The sequence below is a fragment of the Zootoca vivipara genome, chromosome 8, assembly GCF_963506605.1.
Source record: "Zootoca vivipara chromosome 8, rZooViv1.1, whole genome shotgun sequence".
NCBI classification, from domain to species: Eukaryota; Metazoa; Chordata; class Lepidosauria; order Squamata; family Lacertidae; genus Zootoca; species Zootoca vivipara.
Window position 1 is genome coordinate 76,020,293 of NC_083283.1, and position 22,199 is coordinate 76,042,491.

General features: G+C 44.3%; 1 protein-coding gene across 8 annotated transcripts in view; it reads right to left on the reverse strand.

The window, feature by feature from the left end:
• Nucleotides 1-22,199, reverse strand: part of TRIO (trio Rho guanine nucleotide exchange factor) — a 254,175-nt gene that overhangs the window by 150,379 nt on the left and 81,597 nt on the right. For all 8 annotated transcript variants that reach the window (XM_060278041.1, XM_060278045.1, XM_060278044.1 and 5 more), the window contains exons 6-8: nucleotides 20,898-21,020; nucleotides 15,390-15,581; nucleotides 10,982-11,113 (exon numbers count right to left, since the gene is read on the reverse strand). In XM_060278041.1, the coding sequence (XP_060134024.1) occupies nucleotides 10,982-11,113; nucleotides 15,390-15,581; nucleotides 20,898-21,020 (447 nt within the window). The remainder of the gene's footprint in view (nucleotides 1-10,981; nucleotides 11,114-15,389; nucleotides 15,582-20,897; nucleotides 21,021-22,199) is intronic.

Sequence of the window (22,199 nt, forward strand, 5' to 3'; positions counted from 1 at the left end):
ACAATGTCTGGATGATAATAATAATAATAATAATAATAATAATAATAATAATAATAATAATATCATCATCATCATCATCTTAGGACCCACTCTATTTTGTGATTTTAAGTTGCTCTAAATGTTGGATTTTAAAGCATTGGAATCCTGCTTGGGACCTTAGGATGAAGGGCAGGTAATATATTAAATAATAATAGTAATAACCAGTAATAGTAATAACAGGGCAGCCTTGCTTAGGGAAGTTGTTAATGTTTGATGTTTTATCGTGTTTTTAATATTCTGTTGGGAGTCACACAGAGTGGCTGGGGAAACCCAGCCAGACGGGCGGGGTATAAATATGTTGTTGTTGTTGTTGTTGTTGTTGTTGTTGTTGTTGTTGTTGTTGTTGTTGTTGTTGTTGTTACCACCACCGGTTCCCTATTCCTGCTCTCAAAGATCCCCCCCCCAAGCTGCAGGGGGTTGGGAGCAGGGAGGGAGACAGAGAGACATCACACAGAAACAAAGGAGGTCTGTGGAGTATGGGGGGCACTGGGTTGTTTTTATTTATGTATTTTGTGTTTTTATATTGTGATTTTATGTTGTAACCACCCTGAGGCCTGTGAGTATAGGGAGGTATACAAATTTAAGTAGCAGCAACAACATAAGGTCTCTTGAATCCAGTTGCATAAAAGCAGGCACCATTAAAAACCCAGAGTTTTTCAAATACAAATAGCTTTGTCACCTTACTTTTGCTGAATTTTTTTTTAAAAAAAAACATTGCAGGACTTTCCCCCCTCCTTTACGGAACACGAAATATGGTTATCACCCTAGCGTTCATCTTAAAAATGATTCCATAGATATTTTAAAAAAACTTGTTAAAAGGTAATGGTCATATTTAATTATCTCATCTACCACTGAAGTGGACCCATAAGTAGAGGGGTGTGTGTGGATACAGTGGAAGAGTCAGGCCCTTTTCTGAGACCCCTATTCCACTCACAATTCCCAGAGTTCCCTGGGAAGAGGGACCGATTGTTGAAACACTCTGGGAATTGTAGCTCTGTGAGCGGAACAGGCCTCTCCTAATGACTCCCAGGACCCTAAAAAACTACAGTTCCCATGATTCTTTGGGGGAAGCCAAAATTGTTCAAAGTCGTGCAATAATAGTGTTTTAGGGGCCTTAGTTTCAATAACTCAATACTTTACATTCAGTATATAATATTTAAGTCTGAGGAGCAACAGGCAGGCCGTGGTTAAGATGCAGCATCACACAATTGTGGGAAAGTGCCATCATTGTTGAATAAATTTATTCAGCCAGTTGTTAGCTGTCATCAGACAGCTACACATTAGGCCAAGTGCAACAAGCATTTCAGTGTGTTCCAGCTGATGTATTATCGCTGAACTTTAGCATTAAATGGTAAACCCTCCAAAATGTCTTCATATGGTTAGAAGACAATTGGTTCTGACAAGTGCCACCACCAGCCGAACCCACCTTCCTTTTTGCAAAATTAACCTGTATACGACAGGTGACCAAGCAAGCAGGTGAGAAACAGCACACAAAAGCTAGAGAGGGGGCACTAGAATGAGGCCTTCTAGCCGACAAACACCTCCCCAAAACAGAAGTTGCTACAGGCAGCTGGAGGCTTTTGATTCCGTGGTGGGTTTTTAAGGCTTGGGCATTAGACATATTTGACAATGAATGTCAAGGATCAAGATTGCCTCTCTCTGAATTTTGAAGCCATACAGGAACTGAGTCTGCTCCAAACTGATTTCATTGAAAAGTTTTATCGGCATCTAGCCTGACTAACCGAATGCGTTTTGCTTAGCTGAGAATTCCAGCCTCATTGGGCTGAGTGCTTGCAGTGGCTTTCTCTGCAGGAGGACGGAAAGACTTCTGTAAACCTGGTTCCTTTGCCCATCTATCTTCAAAGAACAGCCAAATATGAAGTATGACAGCAGTAATTTTTCACTCAGTGATCAATCTGATGCTTGAGTGAACACATCTTTTAGTTACAATTTATTAAAGTTTATTGAACACGAGGAAAAAAAACATGGTTGCCTTAATCTTCTTAGCTCCTTTTTATATTATGTAGAAATGGGGTCTAATTTCTTTCTCGCTTCACACCAACGACAATAACCGGCTCTGTACCCTGACTGTACAAGATTGCTTACTTCCCTCCCTCTTGAAACACATTCTAACAGATTACACAATCGGTTTTTCAACACAACGTTGGCATCTCTTGGGAGTTTTTGTTTTAAATTGGGGGGGGGGATTGTCCCGAATTAACATGACTGAAAGAGCAATGTCAAATAGCTGCTTAATACTGAGAGAAATTACGGTCTATTACTGGATAATAGCACTAAAAACTGTAGCTAGGTGATACAAATGTCTGAATGTTCGTGCACAATATATAAAAAAAGTTGAGATACAGCGAATTGTAGTCCAGAACAGGGGTAGGCAACTTAAGGCCGGGGGCCGGATTCAGCCCAATAGCCTTCTCAATCCGGCCCATGGACATTCCGGGAATCAGCGTGTTTTTACATGAGTAGAATGTGTGTTTTTATTTAAAATGCATCTGTGGGTTATTTGTGGGGCATAGGAATTTATTCCTTTTTTCCCCTTCAAAATATAGTCCGGCTCACCACAAGGTCTGAGGGACGGTGGAATGGCCCATGGTCCAGAATATCTGGAGGGCACCATGTTGTTGAAGGTGCAAGGAATGGCATAGGGAAGATATGGACCATGGCATTCTCCCATGTTTAATTTTATTTTTTACATCCTCAGCCATCGTAAGGACCTCCTGGCTCCTGAAATGATACAGCCCGATTCGTGTGGGACTGCCGATTCCAAGTTTCACACCAGGGTTAATCGATGTCCTGTTAGGTAAAGGTAAAGGGACCCCTAACCATTAGGTCCAGTCGTGACAGACTCTGGGGTTGCGCGCTCATCTCGCATTATTGGCCGAGGGAGCCGGCGTATAGCTTCCAGGTCATGTGGCCAGCATGACAAAGCCGCTTCTGGCAAACCAGAGCAGCACATGGAAACGCTGTTTACCTTCCCGCTATAGCGGTTCCTATTTATCTACTTGCACTTTGATGTGCTTTCGAACTGATAGGTTGGCAGGAGCTGGGACCAAGCAACGGGAGCTCACCCTGTTGTAGGGATTCGAACCACCGACCTTCTGATCAGCAAGCCCTAGGCTCAGTGGTTTAGCCCACAGCGCCACCTGGGTCCCCACCTGTCCTGTTAGCAGTAGGCAAACTGATAAAGAGTGCAGAGTTGGGTATTAGCGTATATCTGGAGCTCTTGCCCCTCTCGGATGCAGAGGGAAAGTGTGCCTGATATTAATGAGGATAGTTAAGGTATGCCAGGGTTCACTGGCATCTGTGCGTTTGTCAAAGCCTTCTCTCTCTTGGTTCATCTACTCTTGAAGGAAGCTAAATGATCGAGGGCATGCTCAGAGTGCCAGCTCAATTAAGCACCTTGGCAGCACCTTTTTTGCCCCCAATTAACACACAATGAGCTACCCATTCCTAGGTTCAAGCCCACTGCAGCTGAGGTATGTATTAAGGGGAGGGCTCTGCCCAAACTGCTTTTGCAGTAGACCAGGCATGTCCAACAGGTAGATCGTGATCTACAGGTAGATCACTGGACGTCTGCAGTAGATCACTGGTAGATAATTGGCTCCCCCCAAAGAAGCTGAACAACTGTGGCTCCCCTAAAAAAAGCTCAGCATTTTACCTCCTCCCTGAAAAAGCTCATAGACTCATAGAGTTGGAAGAGACCACAAGGGCCATCCAGTCCAACCCCCTGCCAAGCAGGAAACACTATCAAAGCATTCCTGACATATGCCTGTCAAGCCTCCGCTTAAAGACCTCCAAGGATGGAGACTCCAACACACTCCTTGGTAGCAAATTCCACTGCTTAACAGCTCTTACTGTCAGGAAGTTCTTCCTAATGTTTAGGTGGAATCTTCTTTCTTGTAGTTTGAATCCATTGCTCAGTGTCCGCTTCTCTGGAGCAGCAGAAAACAATCTTTCTCCCTCCTCTATATGACATCCTTTGATATATTTGAACATGGCTATCATATCACTCCTCAACAACTTTCACACACACCCAAGGCCTTCCTCCTTCCTAAAAAAAAGCTCAACAACTTTGACCTGAACCCCCCAAAAGGGGGTAGATCCCTGCCAGTTTTTAACTCTGTGAGTAGATCACAATCTCTTGGGAGTTGGCCACCCCTGCAGTAGACACACAGAGAGATGGGATTAAAAAGCCCTTTGCCTGGGTCTGTGCTTGCGTAGGTGTGAATGAGTGGGCAGAGCTTACATTTCCGGCCTTGCTGCCAATGCTGAGTTGAAAAACAGTGTCCCTGATACCGGTTAGCTGCTAACCAGCACATATGGCAACAAGTCGACACACCACCCTATTTCAGAAATATCCTGGGTTTTCTTTTAAAAACCTTTTTAGAGACCTGACGCCTCCCACCTTTCACAAGACTCTCACTTTATTATTTTAAAGATGCTGTACGTGATATTTATCCAGCTAAAAAGCACAGCATATCTGTTTTGCTTTTTAAATATAAATCTAGCAGCCAGGAGATGCGGTGCACAATTAGTAAAGATTTTATTTCGCTCCTTCGTCTCTGCGTTAAAAAGGAAACGCAATAAAATAATGGCCGCTTCAGAGGTGAAAACCTTCCCTTCTAAGTGACATGGCCTTAATGGTAAACTGTCTTGTACACAGATGCTGCCATTTTGCATTCGGCACTGAAGTTCCAAGGATGGTACAAATGTTGGGTCCTCTACTATAATTGGTTCTTGGCTCTTGCCTCTGCTCTCTAAGACCACCCTCTCTATCTTGCGATTGGGGAAAACTGGATTGCCATACCTTGTGTGACTTAGTACATCTGGAAAATCCCCTTTCCCTACGAGCGGCCAGATTCAAATTCACCTATTGCCCTAGATAACCGTTACCCCTCAGGAATCTAAGTCTTGAATTTGTCCCCAAGAGACCACATTGTTCAGTCCTCGTGAGGGAAGATTGTTCCAACCCCAATCATCCTTGAAAACCTGAAGAAGCATCTCCACCCCAATCGTTCAGTCCGGACACTGAGATCCAGCTCTGAGGGTCTTCTGGCTCCCTCACTGCAAGAAGCAAGATCACAGGAAATCAGGCAGAGGGCCTTCTTGGTAGTGGCGCTCGCCCTGTGGAACACCCTCTCATCAGATAAATAACTATACAACTTTAAAAAGGCATCTAAAGCCAGCCCTGTACAGGGAAGTTTAATGTTTGACGTTTTATTACGTTTTTATATCTGTTAGAAGCTGCCCAGAGTGGCTGGGGCAACCCAGTCAGATGGGTGGGGTATAAATAATAAAATTACTGTTCTTATTATCACCCTTCCATTGCCTCTCCAATCTTGCTCCCTTTCCTCATCTCTCTTCGTTGTTCTTTCCACATTACAGTGGTACCTCGACTTACGAAGATGATCCATTCCGTGCCGCTCTTCATAAGTAGAAACCTTCGGCTGTCAAAGCGTCCGTTTTGCGCATGCACAAAGCGCGATTTTGCGCTTCTGAGCATGCACAGAATGCGCGGGTGGTGAAAAGACTTCCGGGTTTACCGACTTCATAAATTGAGGCATTCGGATGTCGAGGTACCACTGTAGTCAGGAACCTTAAAGGGGCACAAGGCTAAATACTCTCATTGAGGAAACTTTTATTCTTTTTACAGGTAGGTAGCAGTGTTGGTCTGACGCAGTCAAAACAAAAAATTTTCTTCCAGTAGCACCTTAGAGACCAACTAAGTTTGTCATAGGTATGAGCTTTCGTGTGCATGCACATTTCTTCAGATACGTATCTGAAGAAGTGTGCATGCACACGAAAGCTCATACCGGTACCTATGACAAGCTTAGTTGGTCTCTAAGGTGCTACTGGAAGGAATTTTATTCTTTTGCAACTGTATGGGTAGGTTCTTAAGAAACCTCATTACTGTACTTACTCGGGGCAACAACCCACTTGTCAGAGTTGGCCCACAGGGGACAAAAGGTTTCCACACTCTTGCCCTAGAGCATCTTCCTGCTGTGAAAGCTTGCTACAGAAAGCTGCTTCTTGGACGGCAACTGCTGGAAACCCCCACATATAGCTGACGGCACACAGCACATTTATGTACTGAAATTATAGCAAAGCGGTGATTTCATCTCTGGCACTGGGGGTGAGGGAACAGCAACTGGTTCACCCAAAAGGCTGGAATTTTGAGGGCCAGGTTCAAGTAAGTAGTTCTGCTAGAAGGAGCCTCTACAATGGTTCCCGCTAAAGCAGTGGGGTTTTATCCCCTCTTCTGCTACCCCAACGTGGTTCTAGGGGGTCGGGAGGACCCCCAGAACATAACATGGGGTGGGGAGGTCAATAAGAAATGCTTGTACTGAAGGAACGTATGTTTATTTAGTGCAGGCTTCCTCAAACTCGGCCCTCCAGATGTTTTGAGACTACAATTCCCACCATCCCTGACCACTGGTCCTGCTAGCGAGGGATCATGGGAGTTGTCGGCCGAAAACATCTGGAGGGCCGAGTTTGAGGAAGCCTGATTTAGTGCAACACTGAATTCCTTCCTGCGTCTCCATAATTTGACTCCAGTAAAGTGGCCACGGAGCTCATTTAAGGTGAGCAAGACAGGGCTTGGCTGCCTCTTCTAGTGAGGGGGAAAATGACTTGCAATTGTATCACCATGCACTGTTAGAAGAAGTGTCCTTTTCCCACTCTGCCAAGATAGCTCCGAGTCAAAGGTGCAGCGTTCATATTTCAGCTACAGATGGCAACGACTGACTGAGCAAAACTAGGGATTATTTATGGTGCATCTTCAGGTTCCAATTCTCTCCCTACTCTTGCAAACTCCCACCTAACTCCCTTCACTCCATGTAGATAGTAATGTGAGAGGTCACATTTATAACTCACAAGGAGCAAGGAGCTAAGACAAAATTAAGAAGGCAGGAAAAGGGCTGGGGTTGAGGAAGGCCAAGGCCCACCTTCATTCAAGTTTAGGTGTATTTTTTGCCTTTGGAGAACAGGTGGAGTCATGATGGGCCGTTATCCCACAAGAATGTGAGATGTCACATTTGATTGACTCTTGATAAACAGAAACTGCTTTTCTCCTGCTCTGGATCTCTTGGGTATAATGGTGATTGTTGGACACACAGTATTTCTGGTTTTTCACAGGTTGGTTTGTTTAATATAAAGGTCAAAGAATAGAAGCAAAGAAAACACTTGTTTTAGTGTTCCTGCCCACACGCGGAAGTTAATCGAAAGACAGGCAAGATAGATGCTGAAAGAAATTGACTGGAACATTTCAATCTCAAAGGATAGGCAAGTGAGGTTAGATCTATGCCTCCTCTGGCCAGTATACAGAAACAAGGCCAACACTTTACTAAAACAAGTCTTCAAGGTTATCATTGTTAAACTATATTGTCTGAAGTTGTTAAACTATATTGTCTGAAGTTGTTAAACTATATTGTCTGAAGATCAGGGACACTTCACAGCTACCCAATTCGTGAACAAAACTATCGCTCTACTTGCCTCTTCTCAGGCTTCCACAGCAATTACTGTGAAGATTTAGGAAAAAGCACAGTTGGGTGTGGAGGGAGGAGAAAAATGCAAAGAATGTCCTATAGTTAAGAGCTAGAAAAGAAAAAAGCACAGAATGGAAAGCTTTCCAAGTGTAAAGGTAGAGCACATTGTAAGAGAGAGGGATTGAAGGCTGCCAGGAAGAGTGAAAAGCCTTACATTTTCCGAAAAGACGGATTGATTCCCCTACAGACTAGCTCAGCAGAAGCAGCTGTCCTCATTATCTCCACCAACCTCAGAAGTTCAAGGAGGGGCAGCCCAGAAGGCGGCTTCTTTCAGGTATCCCAAAATTGTGAAATTTTCTGTCTACAGAGGTCACCTAGCATCATTATTCTGCTTTATTCGTATCCTGAAGTCACATCTCTTTACCCTTGCCTTTGATAGCTAAAAAGTATTTGTGGCCCACCTGGAAACCGGAAATTAACCTGATACCCATTGTGCACGGTTGCTTGGTATTATTATTATTATTATTATTATTATTATTATTATTATTATTATGAATACCCCGCCCATCTGGCTGGGTTTTCCCCGCCACTCTGGGCGGCTTCCAACAAATACCAAAATACATTAAAATATCACAGATTAAAAACTTCCCTAAACAGGGCTGCCTTTAGGTGTTTTCTAAATCTCAGGTTTATCTCCTTGACCTCCGATGGGAGGGTGTTCCACAGGGCGGGCACCACTACCAAGAAGGCCCTCTGCCTGGTTCCCTGTAGCTTTGCTTTTATTTCAAATAGTACTGTTTTTGTTGCTTTTATCTGCCCTGGGACCTAATGATGAAGAGTGGGTAATTAATTATTATCACCATCATCATCATCAGTAATAACAACAGCAACATCCCCTAGCAAGGTAGGGAACCTGGGTAAAGACTGAGTGCACCCATCAATGCAGTGAAATTCACAGGTCAGCTGTTTTATTCATCTAACAATATACCGTATCTTACAAATATAGCACCTCCTCCCCGCCAAGATAATGTGAAACAAAGCCAGCATTTGTTGTGAGACCCAAACCGAATTATCAAATCAATGCTGCATTCATGAGGCAACAAGTCAAATTAATTAATGGCATTGCGCTTGCACACAGCCCACAGAAAAACGGCATGAAACGTCCCTAGTACTATTCAGCCCTTAGGCCCTTTCACACAGAAGCAAATTTGGCTTTGTTACAGATGCACTCTCAACGGGGAGCTGCAGCCAACCCCCAACTCCTTCCCAAATCAGCAAATTCGTATCGCACACGTTTGCAAACTGTATGCCTGAAATTTGCACTACACAGTTTAAACTGTACACTTAAAGCATCTTTGTGTACACTTATAAAGCGTAAACATTTCCAGAAGAAAAGCAGGGTTAATCTGTCGTAGCAAAAGCAGCAGAATACTCTCCAACATAAGGTTACCAGGCGACAGTCCCCGGATTTACAAATCAGTCCCCATACAAAAGCCATTGAAGTTGAAAAGTGGCCCCGGATTCATTGAAAAAAATCTGGAGGAGACTCTTGAGACTCCCTTGGACTGCAAGAAGATCAAACCTATCCATTCTGAAAGAAATCAGCCCTGAGTGCTCCCGCTCTCTTTCCGTGCAGGGAGAAGCGACGCACGGGGCTTTCGGGGCTCCCTCCTCCCTGCACGGAAAGAAAGCGGCAGCCACTTACACACTCTGCTTCTTCCTGCTCGGGCGTAGGAGGCGAGAGGCAGGCGAGGGGCCGGGGGCGCTGCCCCTGCCAGAGTGGAGCTAGGGGCGGCCCGCCCCCTATGTCCCTCCCTTGCTACGCGCCTGCTCACTGGAAGGACAGATCCTGAAGCTGAGGCTCCAATACTTTGGCCACCTCATGAGAAGAGAAGACTCCCTGGAAAAGACCCTGATGTTGGGAAAGATGGAGGGCACTAGGAGAAGGGGACGACAGAGGGCGAGATGGTTGGACAGTGTTCTCGAAGCTACCAAGATGAGTTTAACCAAACTGTGGGAGGCAGTGGAAGACAGGAGTGCTTGGCGTGCTCAGGTCCATGGGTCACGAAGAATCGGACGCGACTAAACAACAACCTTTCTCCAACACGTTTGCATTTATTATTAATATCATGAGTCTATTTGTGTGCGGATAGAACCATGTTTGTGTTTGCGTTAAATACGTATTCTGTAGTTGACCTCCTTTGTAACATTTCATTTCAAAATCTTTACGATAATATTTTATAGTTTCTTGTTCACTATGTTGCTTTGAACCTGTATGCTTTATATTTTAGTTTCTTCAGTAAAGTTTAATTCTGGATCGTTTTATTGATGTTTTAATGTGCTGTGAACCACTTTGAGATTTTTCTTAAAAATATAAAGCGGTATAGAAATAAATAAATAAATAAATAAATAAAATAATGATAATAATGATGATGATGATGATGATGATGATGATAATAATAATAATAATAATAATAATAATAATAATAGAACCATGCTCAATGCAGCACAGTGACATGCGAAATAAAAGTTAACAACATTTCAGGAAAATGAATCAACAGTTGTGAAACAGAAAACGATGTTAACAAAAACCCACTCTTAATATCAACCAAGGGCAAACCAATATTTCATGCTAATGAAGACTGAAACAATACCTAACAATAAAATACAGAACTCCCAAGCAGCAACAAAAACAATGGCCCCTCCAGGAAAGGGAGTTGGGGCACAAGCTTTTGCAAACTAGACCCCATTTCAACAGTTGAACCAACTGTTACCCTCAATTGGAAAGATAGGTGGCAACCATTTTGCATGTGTCCAATTGACGTGTGGGTCCTTTTGGACCTGGAGAAGGGCAGCGAGAGGCCGGAACAGGGGCATAATGGAGCAGGCTTATGCTCGCCCCGCCAAAGCATGCGGGAGCCAGGAACGGAACCCCCACGCAAAATTATCACCGCCTGCATATGTAAGAGAAGTAAACAGCAGACATATTACTTCTCCTCTGCCCTGAGTACCTCTGTTTTCACGTGTGCGTGCTGTCGACTGAAGATAACACTACATGTATCTAATGAAGGAGTTGCCAGTCCCCACAAGCTTTTATGCCTTTATAACTGTTATTTGTTAGGGTGCTGCTTTTCACTGCTAAAAAGTGAAATGTGCGAAGCATTAGATTAAGTCCGACAACAGGGCCAGCCCTACGGCCAGGCTGGGTGGGGCAGGGCACCATGGCGCCCACCCGCCAGGTGGGCACCGCGAGCTGCGCCCGCCCGCTGGCCCGCCGCGCAGCAGCGCCTGTGGCAGCCGCGCTGCACCCGCCCACCGCGCTGGGAAACGGGGCGGGGAGGGCGCCAGAGGGATCCGGCGCACCACGGCGCCAGGGGCGCTTAAGACGGCCCTGTCTGACAAACAATCCACTTAAAAATAGGGGCAGTGATGTTACCTACCTCAGAATATGCCAGGGTAACATGCTCATATATTCCTTGGTGGTGATGGATGGAGTCCTCCAAGTCTTGAAGTTCCGAGGGGAGGTCTACCTCTCCACAGGCCTTGCACCAGGAATCCACGTTACTCATGTACTGAAAGGAAAGAAGTTCCCAGTTATTTGCACCAGAATGTAAATTAAGAGATTGCGTTAGGCTTTGTGCACAACATTAGACAAACAAGGGTGAATCAAGGAGCAAACTAGCCCTCCCGAAGGCAAGCTTTTTATCCGCCTGCCTTTAAAACCCTGCACTCTTCCATCCAGAAAACGCTCAAGTCTACGAGGAATAGCAGGAATGTCTTAGGAACCTCTTCGTCTAGCTACGAGCATGAATTCAGACTTGTTTCTGCCCTTGCTTAATCCAGATCAAAGAATAGGATGGCTTCAGACAACAAAGAAGAAGAATTACACATTTATTTTGCCATCCTCTGCAACGGAGAGACAGTTGTAAAAGAAAGGGAGGGGGGGGAACACCGCTTGAGTAAAATGAGAACTCTTTTGTTAAGCTGTGGAGGGGCTTGGGAGAGGAAACAAACACATATGGAAGCACTAAAACAATCCGGAGCCAAACCTCAATTGACATGCGAAACAGGACAGTTCTAAATGCATCCAAAATCTTTAAAGGGTTCAGCTGCAATTTCTGGCAGCAGAAAATCCTGTCGGATCAGGCAGCCCTATCATCCTCACTGTTAACACGCTCCCTAACATACAGAGTCGTGGTGTTAGCTTATAACTCGTAGCCTGTTTTCCTGTGGCGAATGCTCTACAATTAAGCACCCAAGCACACAGCAGAACGACACATTAATAAGGCTAATTCAATTAGTCCCAGACTCCGCCTACATGTTCTATTTTTATGTCTCCTCAAGTTTACACAGAGGAGAACACTGAAAGAAAATAGGAGCCTCTCCCTATGAATCATTTCGGCACTCATGCCACAATGACCAGGCGCACTTGGGGGACCATAGACCACTTGGGGGACCAATAGCAAGTTGGCTGCAAGCGATGCACCCTTTGTTCTGAAATTACGCAGCGCAAACTTTTGCTTGTGAAATAGAATGCTCAAACTGGCATTAGTAACAGGAGAACTTAAGGCAATCACTATAACGCAAACCGTGAATGAAAAAGAAGGCTGTATGCCACAGGTAGGCAAACTAAGGCCCAGGGGCCGGATCCGCCCCAATCACCTTCTCAATCCAGCCCACGGACAGTCCGGGAATCGTCGTGTTTTTACATGAGTTGAATGTGTCCTTTTATTTAAAATGCATCTCTGGGTTATTTGTGGGGCCTGCCTGGTGTTTTTACATGAGTGGAATGTGTGCTTTTATTTAAAATGCATCTCTGGGTTATTTGTGGGGCATAGGAATTCGTTCATGCCCCCCCCCCAAAAATAGTCTGGCCCCCCATGAGGTCTGAAGGACAGTGGACTGGCCCCCGGCTGAAAAAGGTTGCTGATCCCTGCTATATGCAGACCACCATATGTATCCCTAGTAAGCCTAAGTGGCATGCCTTCCTGTCACCCAAATTCCTTATGACCCCTCCCCAAATACTTAGCATTTATCATTATACCCATACAGCAGCCATGGGCAGCTTGTGATATCTGAACTCAGGACCTCAGTTCTCTCTGCAAGAGATAGTGTACCTGCTCAGGGCTTTCCTTTAGGTGAGGAAAGATTAGAATCTAGGTCTTCCATGTCTTATTAGCCACTGCTCCACCACAAGCAAAATCAACCTAGTTCCATATTCGGTTTTCGTACAATGTCTCTCCCATCTGTGCCACATTCATACCTCTTTTGCGCCACTAACAGCAATACAGTGGACGCTTGGGTTGCGAACGTGATCCGTGCGGGATGCATGTTCGCAACCTGCAGTGTTCGCAACCCGCATCTGTGCACCCGTGGGTTGTGATTTGACGCTTCTGCGCATGCACGAAGCACAATTTAGTGCTTCTGCGCATGCACACGCCCCGAACCCGGAAGTTACCCGTTTTGGTACTTCCGGGTTCGGCACAGAGCGCAACCCAAAAGGATGTAACCTGCAGTGGACGTAACATGAGGTATGACTGTATACAATTTTGGCAGGTCGCAGCTATTTTATGTGCAGCTATTTTTAAAAGCTGCCCCAGCCAGAATAGTTGATTCTCCACAACTACTGAAGGTATAGAGACGCCTGCTCTCCTTTAATCTGGTCCTCTTCGCTGTTTGATGGGCTAAATCACTCCTACTAAACCAGCAAAAATGTATAGAACTGCTACAAACATATGTTGGAAGTGTAAAGATAAAGTGTAAAGATGTGGTAGACGTGCAAGATAACTAAAGCATTCTGGGAAATGATTTACAATGAATTAAAAAAAATGTTTAAAATAACCTTTGTGAAAATACCAGAAGCTTTTTTATTAATCATTTTAGGTGCAGAAATACCAAAGGAGCAGAAAAGACTATTTATGTATGCAACAACAGCTGCGAGGTTACTTTTGGCCTAGAGATGGAAGGAAGACAAAGTCCCTACCAGAGAAGAATGGCTGATAAAGAATGATGGACTATGCTAAAATGGCAAAAATGACCGGGAAGATCAAAAATCAAGAAGACAAATTTAATAAAGAATGGGGGAAATTTATAAGTTACTTTAAAGAACACTGTAAACAGTTAAAAACATTGGCAGGATTTTAACAACACTTGTAATGTAACAAGAACTATGGTAAAAATGAGAGTCTACTGATAAAATGGGGAACATTATACAACACAGTTGAAAAAAAGACTTACAATGGAACCCAGGGAGGGGCAGAGGGAAGTCCAAGGATTCAGGGAATCGTATAAGTGTATGATTATGATTTTCATTTGAATGTTAATCTTAATTGTAAAATGGAATAATAACAAAAAATCACATCAATAAAAGGACAATTAAGAGACACCACTAACTATAACAGAAACAAAACTGACGGGCAACTCAAAGCCGAGTTTGCAAGTGAGCAGCTCATTCCCTTAAGAAAGACACGCTCTACTTATAGAGACAGCCCTCCAGGGGATAAGAGGAACATTTATGCCTGCTTCTCACTAAATCAGGTTTTTAATTCACTTGTGGCTACGCATAACTTAGAACTGTTACTTTAAATAACAGAGAACGCCTGCAGCTAGAGACCCTAGTCAAACGCTTGCCTCAGGTTAAACTTTTAATTTTAATCTTGCATCCCAGCGTCCTCAGCTTTCTAGTTATTCTCTACAATCCTTGCAAAACGTTTGACGGATAATGTAGATGGTGGAACTATCACGATGCCATTCAAGACGCTGGAACTTTATTGGCACAAACAACTGCTTTTGCTTATGCTTTTTACTCACCAGAAGGTGAGTTCCAAGACCACGTCATGCGTTTGCCTCTTAACAAGGCATCACATTAAAGATAAAAGCTTATTTGTAGCTTGTAATGACCACCAATTCCCAAAGCAGTTACAAGCAGGCTTGCCAGGAGATCCCTCTGCTTGCCCATGTTTTGAGGACGACAGGCAGACCTACGCGGCCTCTCATTTCCCTTACCAAAGCCCAATGCTTGTGTTTTTGCTGGAGGGAACAAGAAAAACCAAAACCAAGACAAGGATTTCCTTCTAGCAAAATAAAGGAGGTGTTAGGGCTACAGTGAGGATGAGTTGAGGAGCGATGGCCCTCATCCCTTGTCTCAAGTCAAGGATCTCAAGGATCTCAAGTCAAAGGGACTTGGAGCAGGTTTGAGGATCAACAAAAACCAGGAACTTGCTGGAGCAATGGAGAAATTTCTGGAACAACAATGGGATATCAGCTCCGCCCAAGGCATGATGGATAACAGCAACAACCAGGGGAAAGAAAGATGTAGCATCTTACAAGGACGGGAAGAAACACCACAGACAAGATAATTGCCACACAGAGGAAGAACAAGGATATAGTCTGAGTTCCTCAGTTGTAGTTTTAAAAATCATTTAATGTGTCAACACGAATAGAAGTTATGAATACTGCAGTTGTTGTGTAAGGGATGATGATGATGACCGAAATGCAATGGAAATTAGTATGATTTTGGAACGCAGAAATAAAGCAAATAATCAAGCCATCAATTCTATCATGTGGGGGGGGGAACTTATCTAAATTATACAATGCTGTATTTGAAACTATAGGTATTAATAATTGTATATCAATTGGCATTGTTATAATGAGGCTATTATTGGAATGTAATTGAAAACTAATAAATATTATTATAAAAGAAATAATTACCCAGGAACTTGCCCTGTCCCAAAGCCCCTTTAAGAGGCAAACATACAAACTGGGGCTCATGAGACGCAAAGCCCATTTCAAGATTAAATGGGACCGCGCATGCTCAGCCTGCTGTCGCAGCCGTGTGAAATTACTGACCTGCTCCGATTTCTGGTGGAAAATGGCCGACATGTCCAGTAAGGTACTTCGCTCATCCAGCGCTGCAGCAAACGCTTTCCATTCCTGCTCCAACTGGCTAGCAATCTGCTTGATTTGCTGCGAAGCGTAGTGACCGGATTCTACCAAACGGTTGGCTACAGACATGATGCGGTTTATGTTTACATACACATTCTGGAAAGAGGAAACAAAACACATCAGACGAGAATGCCAAGCGTGCCGCAGACCCCTCTGAGAAAGTAAGAGTTTATTGCATTGCAAACCAGCTTTTCGCTCGTAACCTTATATTGTGATAACCAAGGTCATGCACATTTTGTGTAATTTCAGAATTCAGTACAGTGGTACCTCGACTTACGAACGACTCGGCAACCAAATTTTTCGACTTACGAGTGGGGCAAATGGCCACACACTTACGAATTTCTCGACATCCGAACGGAAACCGCAGCGGTTTTAGAAAGGGTTTTTTCGACTTACGAATTTTTATTTTTATTTTTTTATAAATATTTTTTATTGAAGATTTTTATAACATAAGAACATCAACAAAACATCAAAAACATCAATATACCAAAACCAAAAAGAAAACAAAAACACACCAATACAAACAAAAAAAACACATACATCTTCTTATATCATCCTTTTAACTCATTGTCCCTTTTACTTCCCCGGCTCCCCTCTATCTGATTTTCATTTTAGAAACATCTGTAACAGTTTCTATTTCATTACTTTTAATTTTCATCATCCTGTATTTCCTTTAATTCTTCTTAATCCCATCCTTTTATTTGTATCTCAATTTTTTTACTTTACGAATTTTTAGATGGGGTTGCTTCGACTCTCAAATTTTTCCGTTTCCAATGCATTCCTATGGGAAATTGCGTTTCCAATGGCACTTTTCGACTTACTAATTTTTCGACCTACGAAGGTGCCTTCGGAACGGATTAAATTCGTAAGTCGAGGCACCAATGTATCCTGAATTTGACATCCCGGGAAAGTCTGAAGATCCAGTATTTTTTAAAAAAAATAATACAAGCAAGTAGGATGCTAAATTCAGCACCTGGTGCAATATTCAGAGCTTGCATGGGCAATATTAAATCTAAACTTTCATTAAACGCAAAGTAATTAGAACAGAGGAAAACACGACTTACTGCTGCTCCCTAGCTACCCACTCAACCACAAGGGTTGCCACCTTGGCACAAAATTTACCCACCCACCCCCCCCCACCCCAGCCCTCATGCTGCCTTCCCAAAGCCAGACAATTGAGGTACCATGCTTTGGGAAGGTGGCGCAAGACTTTGGCAGGGTCCTAGAGCCCTCCCATCTCCTTCCCAAAGCCAGGCAAGGCGCAAGGGCTGCGGGGAATGGGGACGTCAAACGGGCAACAGCCCCTCTTGAGAACTATTCTTCAGAGAACACCATGGACTAAGATTGCAGGCCAGCCTTCCACAAACTGGTGCTTTCTCTGTGAACTCCTATCAGCTCCAGCCAGCAAGGGCACTAGGTTGGGAAAGGTTTTTTTTCCCTAGCCATTAGGCATAACACAAGACAGCCCCTCTTAACTCCAAGGCTTCTGGCAGAATACACAGCTTCCTATACAGTGGTGCCTCGCTTAACGAATGCCCTGCTTAACGAAAGGTTTTTTCTAGTGGAGGTTGCCTCGCTAGACGAATGCGTTTTATGAAAAATTCGTCTAGCGAATCGCGGTTTCCCATAGGAATGCATTGAAATTCAATTAATGCATTCCTATGGGCAAAACAAAATCCAAAAAAATCAATGCATTCCTATGGGATTTGCTAGACGAATTTTTCGTTATAAGAAAAGACCTGTGGAACAAATTAAATTCTTCTAGCGAGGCACCACTGTATTCCCTTTTAACAACAGGAAGAAAGGGGTGTGTGCACTTAGCAGGTAAACAGCACCCGCTATTCCATCGGGGACAAAATGCAACTAACTGGCTGCTCACAATTTCAGCACCCCCTGTTGTTTTCTGGAAAGCGACAGCGAAATGCCAAGCCATCGTGCCAGCGCTGCTTTCTCCAAGCCCTTTGCCGTGACATGTTTTCAAAGCAGGGCAGAAAAAATGAGCACCTCTCCTGAGCAAAAGCCTACTTTTATTTGATCGAGTAAAGCACATTGCAGAAACAGCAAAATCGCCCTGTACCTTGGACTGATCTCATTTACACAGATTTCCATTAACACTGTGACTTTTGTTTGCTGCGGCCTCAAAGGGAACTTTGGGAGGGCTTAAAAGCAGCTTATTAAATCAGCCTGACAGGTTTGTGAATTAAAAGGGAATATTAAAAGTTAAAAAAGAAAAAAAAAGAAACCTTAAGCCTTCAGAAGGGCTGGGAGGGCCTTTAACAGGGGTCAGGGAGAACTTCTTACTGCCCATTCTTGGACTATTTTTTTTTTAACCTTATCTGACCTCATTGCTTCATGCTGTATGTAAAAAAAGATTGCTAGGAAACGACAACCAATCCAGAGAAGTGAGGTTACAGGGAACCAGGCAGAGGGCCTTCTCGATAGTGGCGCCCGCCCTGTGGAACGGCCTCCCATCAGATGTCAAGGAAATAAACAACTATCTCACTTTTAGAAGACATCTGAAGGCAGCCCTGTTTAAGGAAGTTTTTAATGTTAATATTCTGTTGGGATCCGCCCAGAGTGGCTGGGAAAACCCAGCCAGATGGGCAGGGAATAATAATAATAATTATTATTATTATTATTATTATTATTATTATTATTCTGCTCACAGAAACTGGCCTAACCCCTAACCACCGCGGTACAGTAGTGCTTGTCAGGGACACGTGGTATGCAAACTTTCAGAAAAAGAGGGGAAGAAGCACTGGAATATGTGGCAGTCAGATCTGGGAAAGGTTTAGCATTCTCTGGAAATGCTGCTTTGGAACCAGCACCACCAAAGGGTGATGTACTGTTAAAGTGACCGATCTTTTCAAGTCAAATACTACTTGTCAGAGGTTCTTGCAACTACTCTAGAGTAACGACGCTCCGCATGCTTGTCTTTAAACAGTTTTTATTAGTGCAGTCTATTTACAGTGAGACGGGTGTGTAAAACATGTCTGCTCAGTCCGATGCAGAATCCGGCACTGAACCGCCCCTTGACTTCCTCCAACATAAAAGTCTCGGGACAGCAAACCTCCTTCCCCTCCTTCTCCTGCGTAATTCCGGAACCGGAGGAAAGGGTCTACGCTCCATGTGTTCCTTCTCCCCCCTTTCCCCCTCTCTCTCTTCCTCCCTCCTGTGTAGCAGGGGCTCTCCCGTGCTGCCAGAGCCCTGGCCCTCTCTCCCCACTTCCTGACTGGTCTCCTCAGCAGCCTCGCTGCCATCGCTGCTTGGGGAGGAGCTGCTTCTGATGAGAGGGGGAGGTTCTCTATACTCTCTTCCCCTTACACTACTGAAGCGTCATATGGTATAGTCTTTAAGGAGGCGACCAAACTCTGCTTAAAGCTGCAGTTATCCATGCTTTAAGAAGAGTAAAATAAAATAAAATCTCATGCTACCTGCACGACAGATTCGTAGAGAGATTATCAAGAGCTTCTGCTCGTATTTGAAAGGCCCAAGAGAGCCATCAAGGAAGGAGAACAGGCAAAGGACCGTGGACCAGCAAGGTTTCTTCCCACCCCATCATCAGGATTAAGGCCATTCTACACTACTCTGTATCAAACGAGAGGAGCAAGGTTACAGAATCTGGAGGTGAAACATTTAGGGAAGGAGAGCCCAGCAAACTCCCATCCTCCATGAAAAGAGAACATTGCATGCGTAGCTGGCTCAAGACAAAATACGGTTATTATTTAACGTTCCTCTGGCATCATAGCTAGCATCACAGCCCTCTCATTTTGTTGAATAGAACACAACTATTCCCCTTGAAACAACAGGGAGAAAATATGGAAATTTTGCTCCTTTTTTCATTTTTATGTGAGGGAGAAAAAGAAAATACAAAACGGACACTGATTGCACATGAATCCAGTTAATCTTAAACATTATGCTTGTGTTAGGCCCCTCTCCTGAAGGAATCTGAGAATTCACATCACTATAGTCTTCTTCCTGAGAATGTGGATTATCCTACAGCTTTCTACCTGAAAACATCACCACCTTTCGATTTGTATTAGCTGGTTACTTCCTTGGCTGTAGGTCTTGAGCGTCCAAATATCAGGCCAAATGGTTAGACACCTCAGGGTTAAGATAGTTCACTATGGCCTGCTGGACTGATGAATACTCCTGCTCTGCAATTTGTTAGTGACAACATTTCTGGGCAACTGACTGTGGCCTTTCTATCCGCTGGACTCCTAAGGGCTGAATGTCAAGCCAGAAACGCAAGCAGGATGCTCGGCTTTCGCATAACCCTCACCTAGAATGAACTCTTCAGACATGTCAGCATTTGTTTCCATCTCGATCTCAATCCCTATCCTCGGCTCAGACTGTCCAAAACGCTAATTAACTTCAGTAATTAGTGCCTTTTGATAAAAGGCAAGCCCGTGCAGGCCTCTGCAACGAACCTCTATCATGAAGACATTAGAAAATGCTATCAAAACAGGCCACATTCGAATCCCTAATCTGAAACTAAAAGCGATGCAGGCAAGGACAAACCCAAACCACAAAAGCTTTAGCAAATCCTAGCTTACTGGTATATTAATTCATTTCAAACTGTTTTTAGAGCTGCCAATAGCAGGCTGAATGTTATGTTTCTTCTATCAGTGTTGACCCCTGTTCAAACATGGATCAAAGCAGGATTGGTTTCATTTTATCCATGTAGCACTGTCATGCACCTCCATGAACACAATCAGGGTGTGTGTGTGTGTGATGTAGTTGTCTCCATTCTCTTGGAGTGCAAACAAAACTCCCATCAGGCTCTAATTTACCTACCCTCGTTTTAAAATGACAGCCTGGACCACAGTTCCTAAAAGCTAAGCCGTTTCAGCAGAGTTTCACAACTTACAGAATTATTACTACAGTATTAGCTAATCTATCGCTGCACAGCCATTCACGATCCCCGTGGCAAAAGCACGCATACACAGGAACGAGGCCTCCAACTTTCGCTGAATTTGGAAGGAGTCCAGATACGTTATAATCCGGCTACTTCTATGCAGCATGACTCACTAGCCTTGGGCACAACCTCCCTAGTCCTCATGCCACAATGTACAAAGTTATTTTTCTCTCGATTTACTCCCTGCCTCCAATGAATAAGAAGATTACAGGCCCTCTGGGTAGGGGGACCTGTCCGCATGTTGCCTGCAAGTTGCTACCATGGCAGCTGTAATAGTTCTGCTAAACCCGAAGCAACTACGCTGTCCTCAGTCTCTCTTCCTCCCTTCTCTTCTCCTCCCTTGTTTATTTAGATTGGATTCTGTTCTTTCCTCTCCAGCACACTGCATACTGACGGGGCCAGCACCTGGGGTCAGACTTTCATGAGTCTCTGCACTGTGAGATACAAGACGTTTGCCAAATACAAAGTGCCGTCGCAAGTTCCAATATTCTTACCATACAGTTCATAGCAAAATGATTGTGCTGTGTCTGGAGCTCCATGGCATGAGGGTGGCTGGCTCCAATCTCTGTGTAGCTGTTCAGAAACAGGCCTTTGTTGTGTGTGATCCAGTCAAACATCTAAAAGAAAGCAGGAATTAATGCTCATCACAGGACAGGGCACCCGGTTAAACAACAACAACAACATATTTTGCATGTTTACAAGCAAAGACTTTCCAAATTAGCAAAGCTTTAAGCACAGAGTTCTGCCAGCCGGGCTTGTAAATAACCAATTGCCTAGGTCCCCTGTGGCGAGGAAGAACTGCCCCCAGGGAACCAGCTGGGAGAAGCTTTTACAAAGAAAGGAGTCAGCTCTTTTTGGCTATCGACATGCCCCAAATGGTAAATGATAGGAGTGACTAGTGAGGTAAGTAGAAACTGTTGTGGACTACTAGCAATGTCCATTGTGTACCCATTTGCAAAGTGTCAGGGTTGTAGTGACTACTCTTGAGTAACGACCTTCCACATGCTTGTCTTTCAGACGTTTTTATTGGTGCACATTATTTGCAGTGTAACGAACTGCTGATTCCATGGCTACCCGCTCGAGTCAGATTCCTGCACTGCCCCCTTCCGCGTTCAGCCTCGGAACTGAGAAGCGCCTCCCTTTCCTCCTCCTCCTCAATTCCGGTGTCGGGGGGGGGGGGGGACGGGTCTTCGGTCTGACCGATTCCTGTCCTCTCTTTCCGCCTCCCTCTCTCCCTGGCTGTGGAGCAGGGGCTCTTGGATGTTGCCAGAGCCCTGGCACTCCCTCTCCGTTTCCTGACTCCCTCCATCAGACCCTTCACTCTTATAACTGCTGGGAGACGGGCTGCTTCGGATGGGGGGGGGTTCTCTATAAGCCCTCCCCCTTACACAAAGCAAAAGTAAAAACAGAGAAACCTTCGCTCTTATGACTGCTGGGAGACGGGCTGCTTCAGATGGGGGGGGGTTCTCTATAAGCCCTCCCCCTTACACAAAGCAAAAGTAAAAACAGAGAAACACTATGATGAAGGCCGTATTATTTGGTGGATACCTAACTTGTGAGAGCACCACACTCCTCAACTTGCTCAACAATGGACCAAAACAGCGGGGGCAAGCATCAAGGTGGGCCTTATGGGTGTCTATCCTGTTCAACACTTCAATTTCTCTGGTTTGAAAAGGAGCAAACAGGCGCTCCCCCAAGTGTGTTTGACAAAGCTGGGAAGAAATGCCACCTGTGAGGATTAGGACAGGGTCCAAAGGATTCTTAATAAAACTGGAAAATTAGGCTGAAAACTGAGT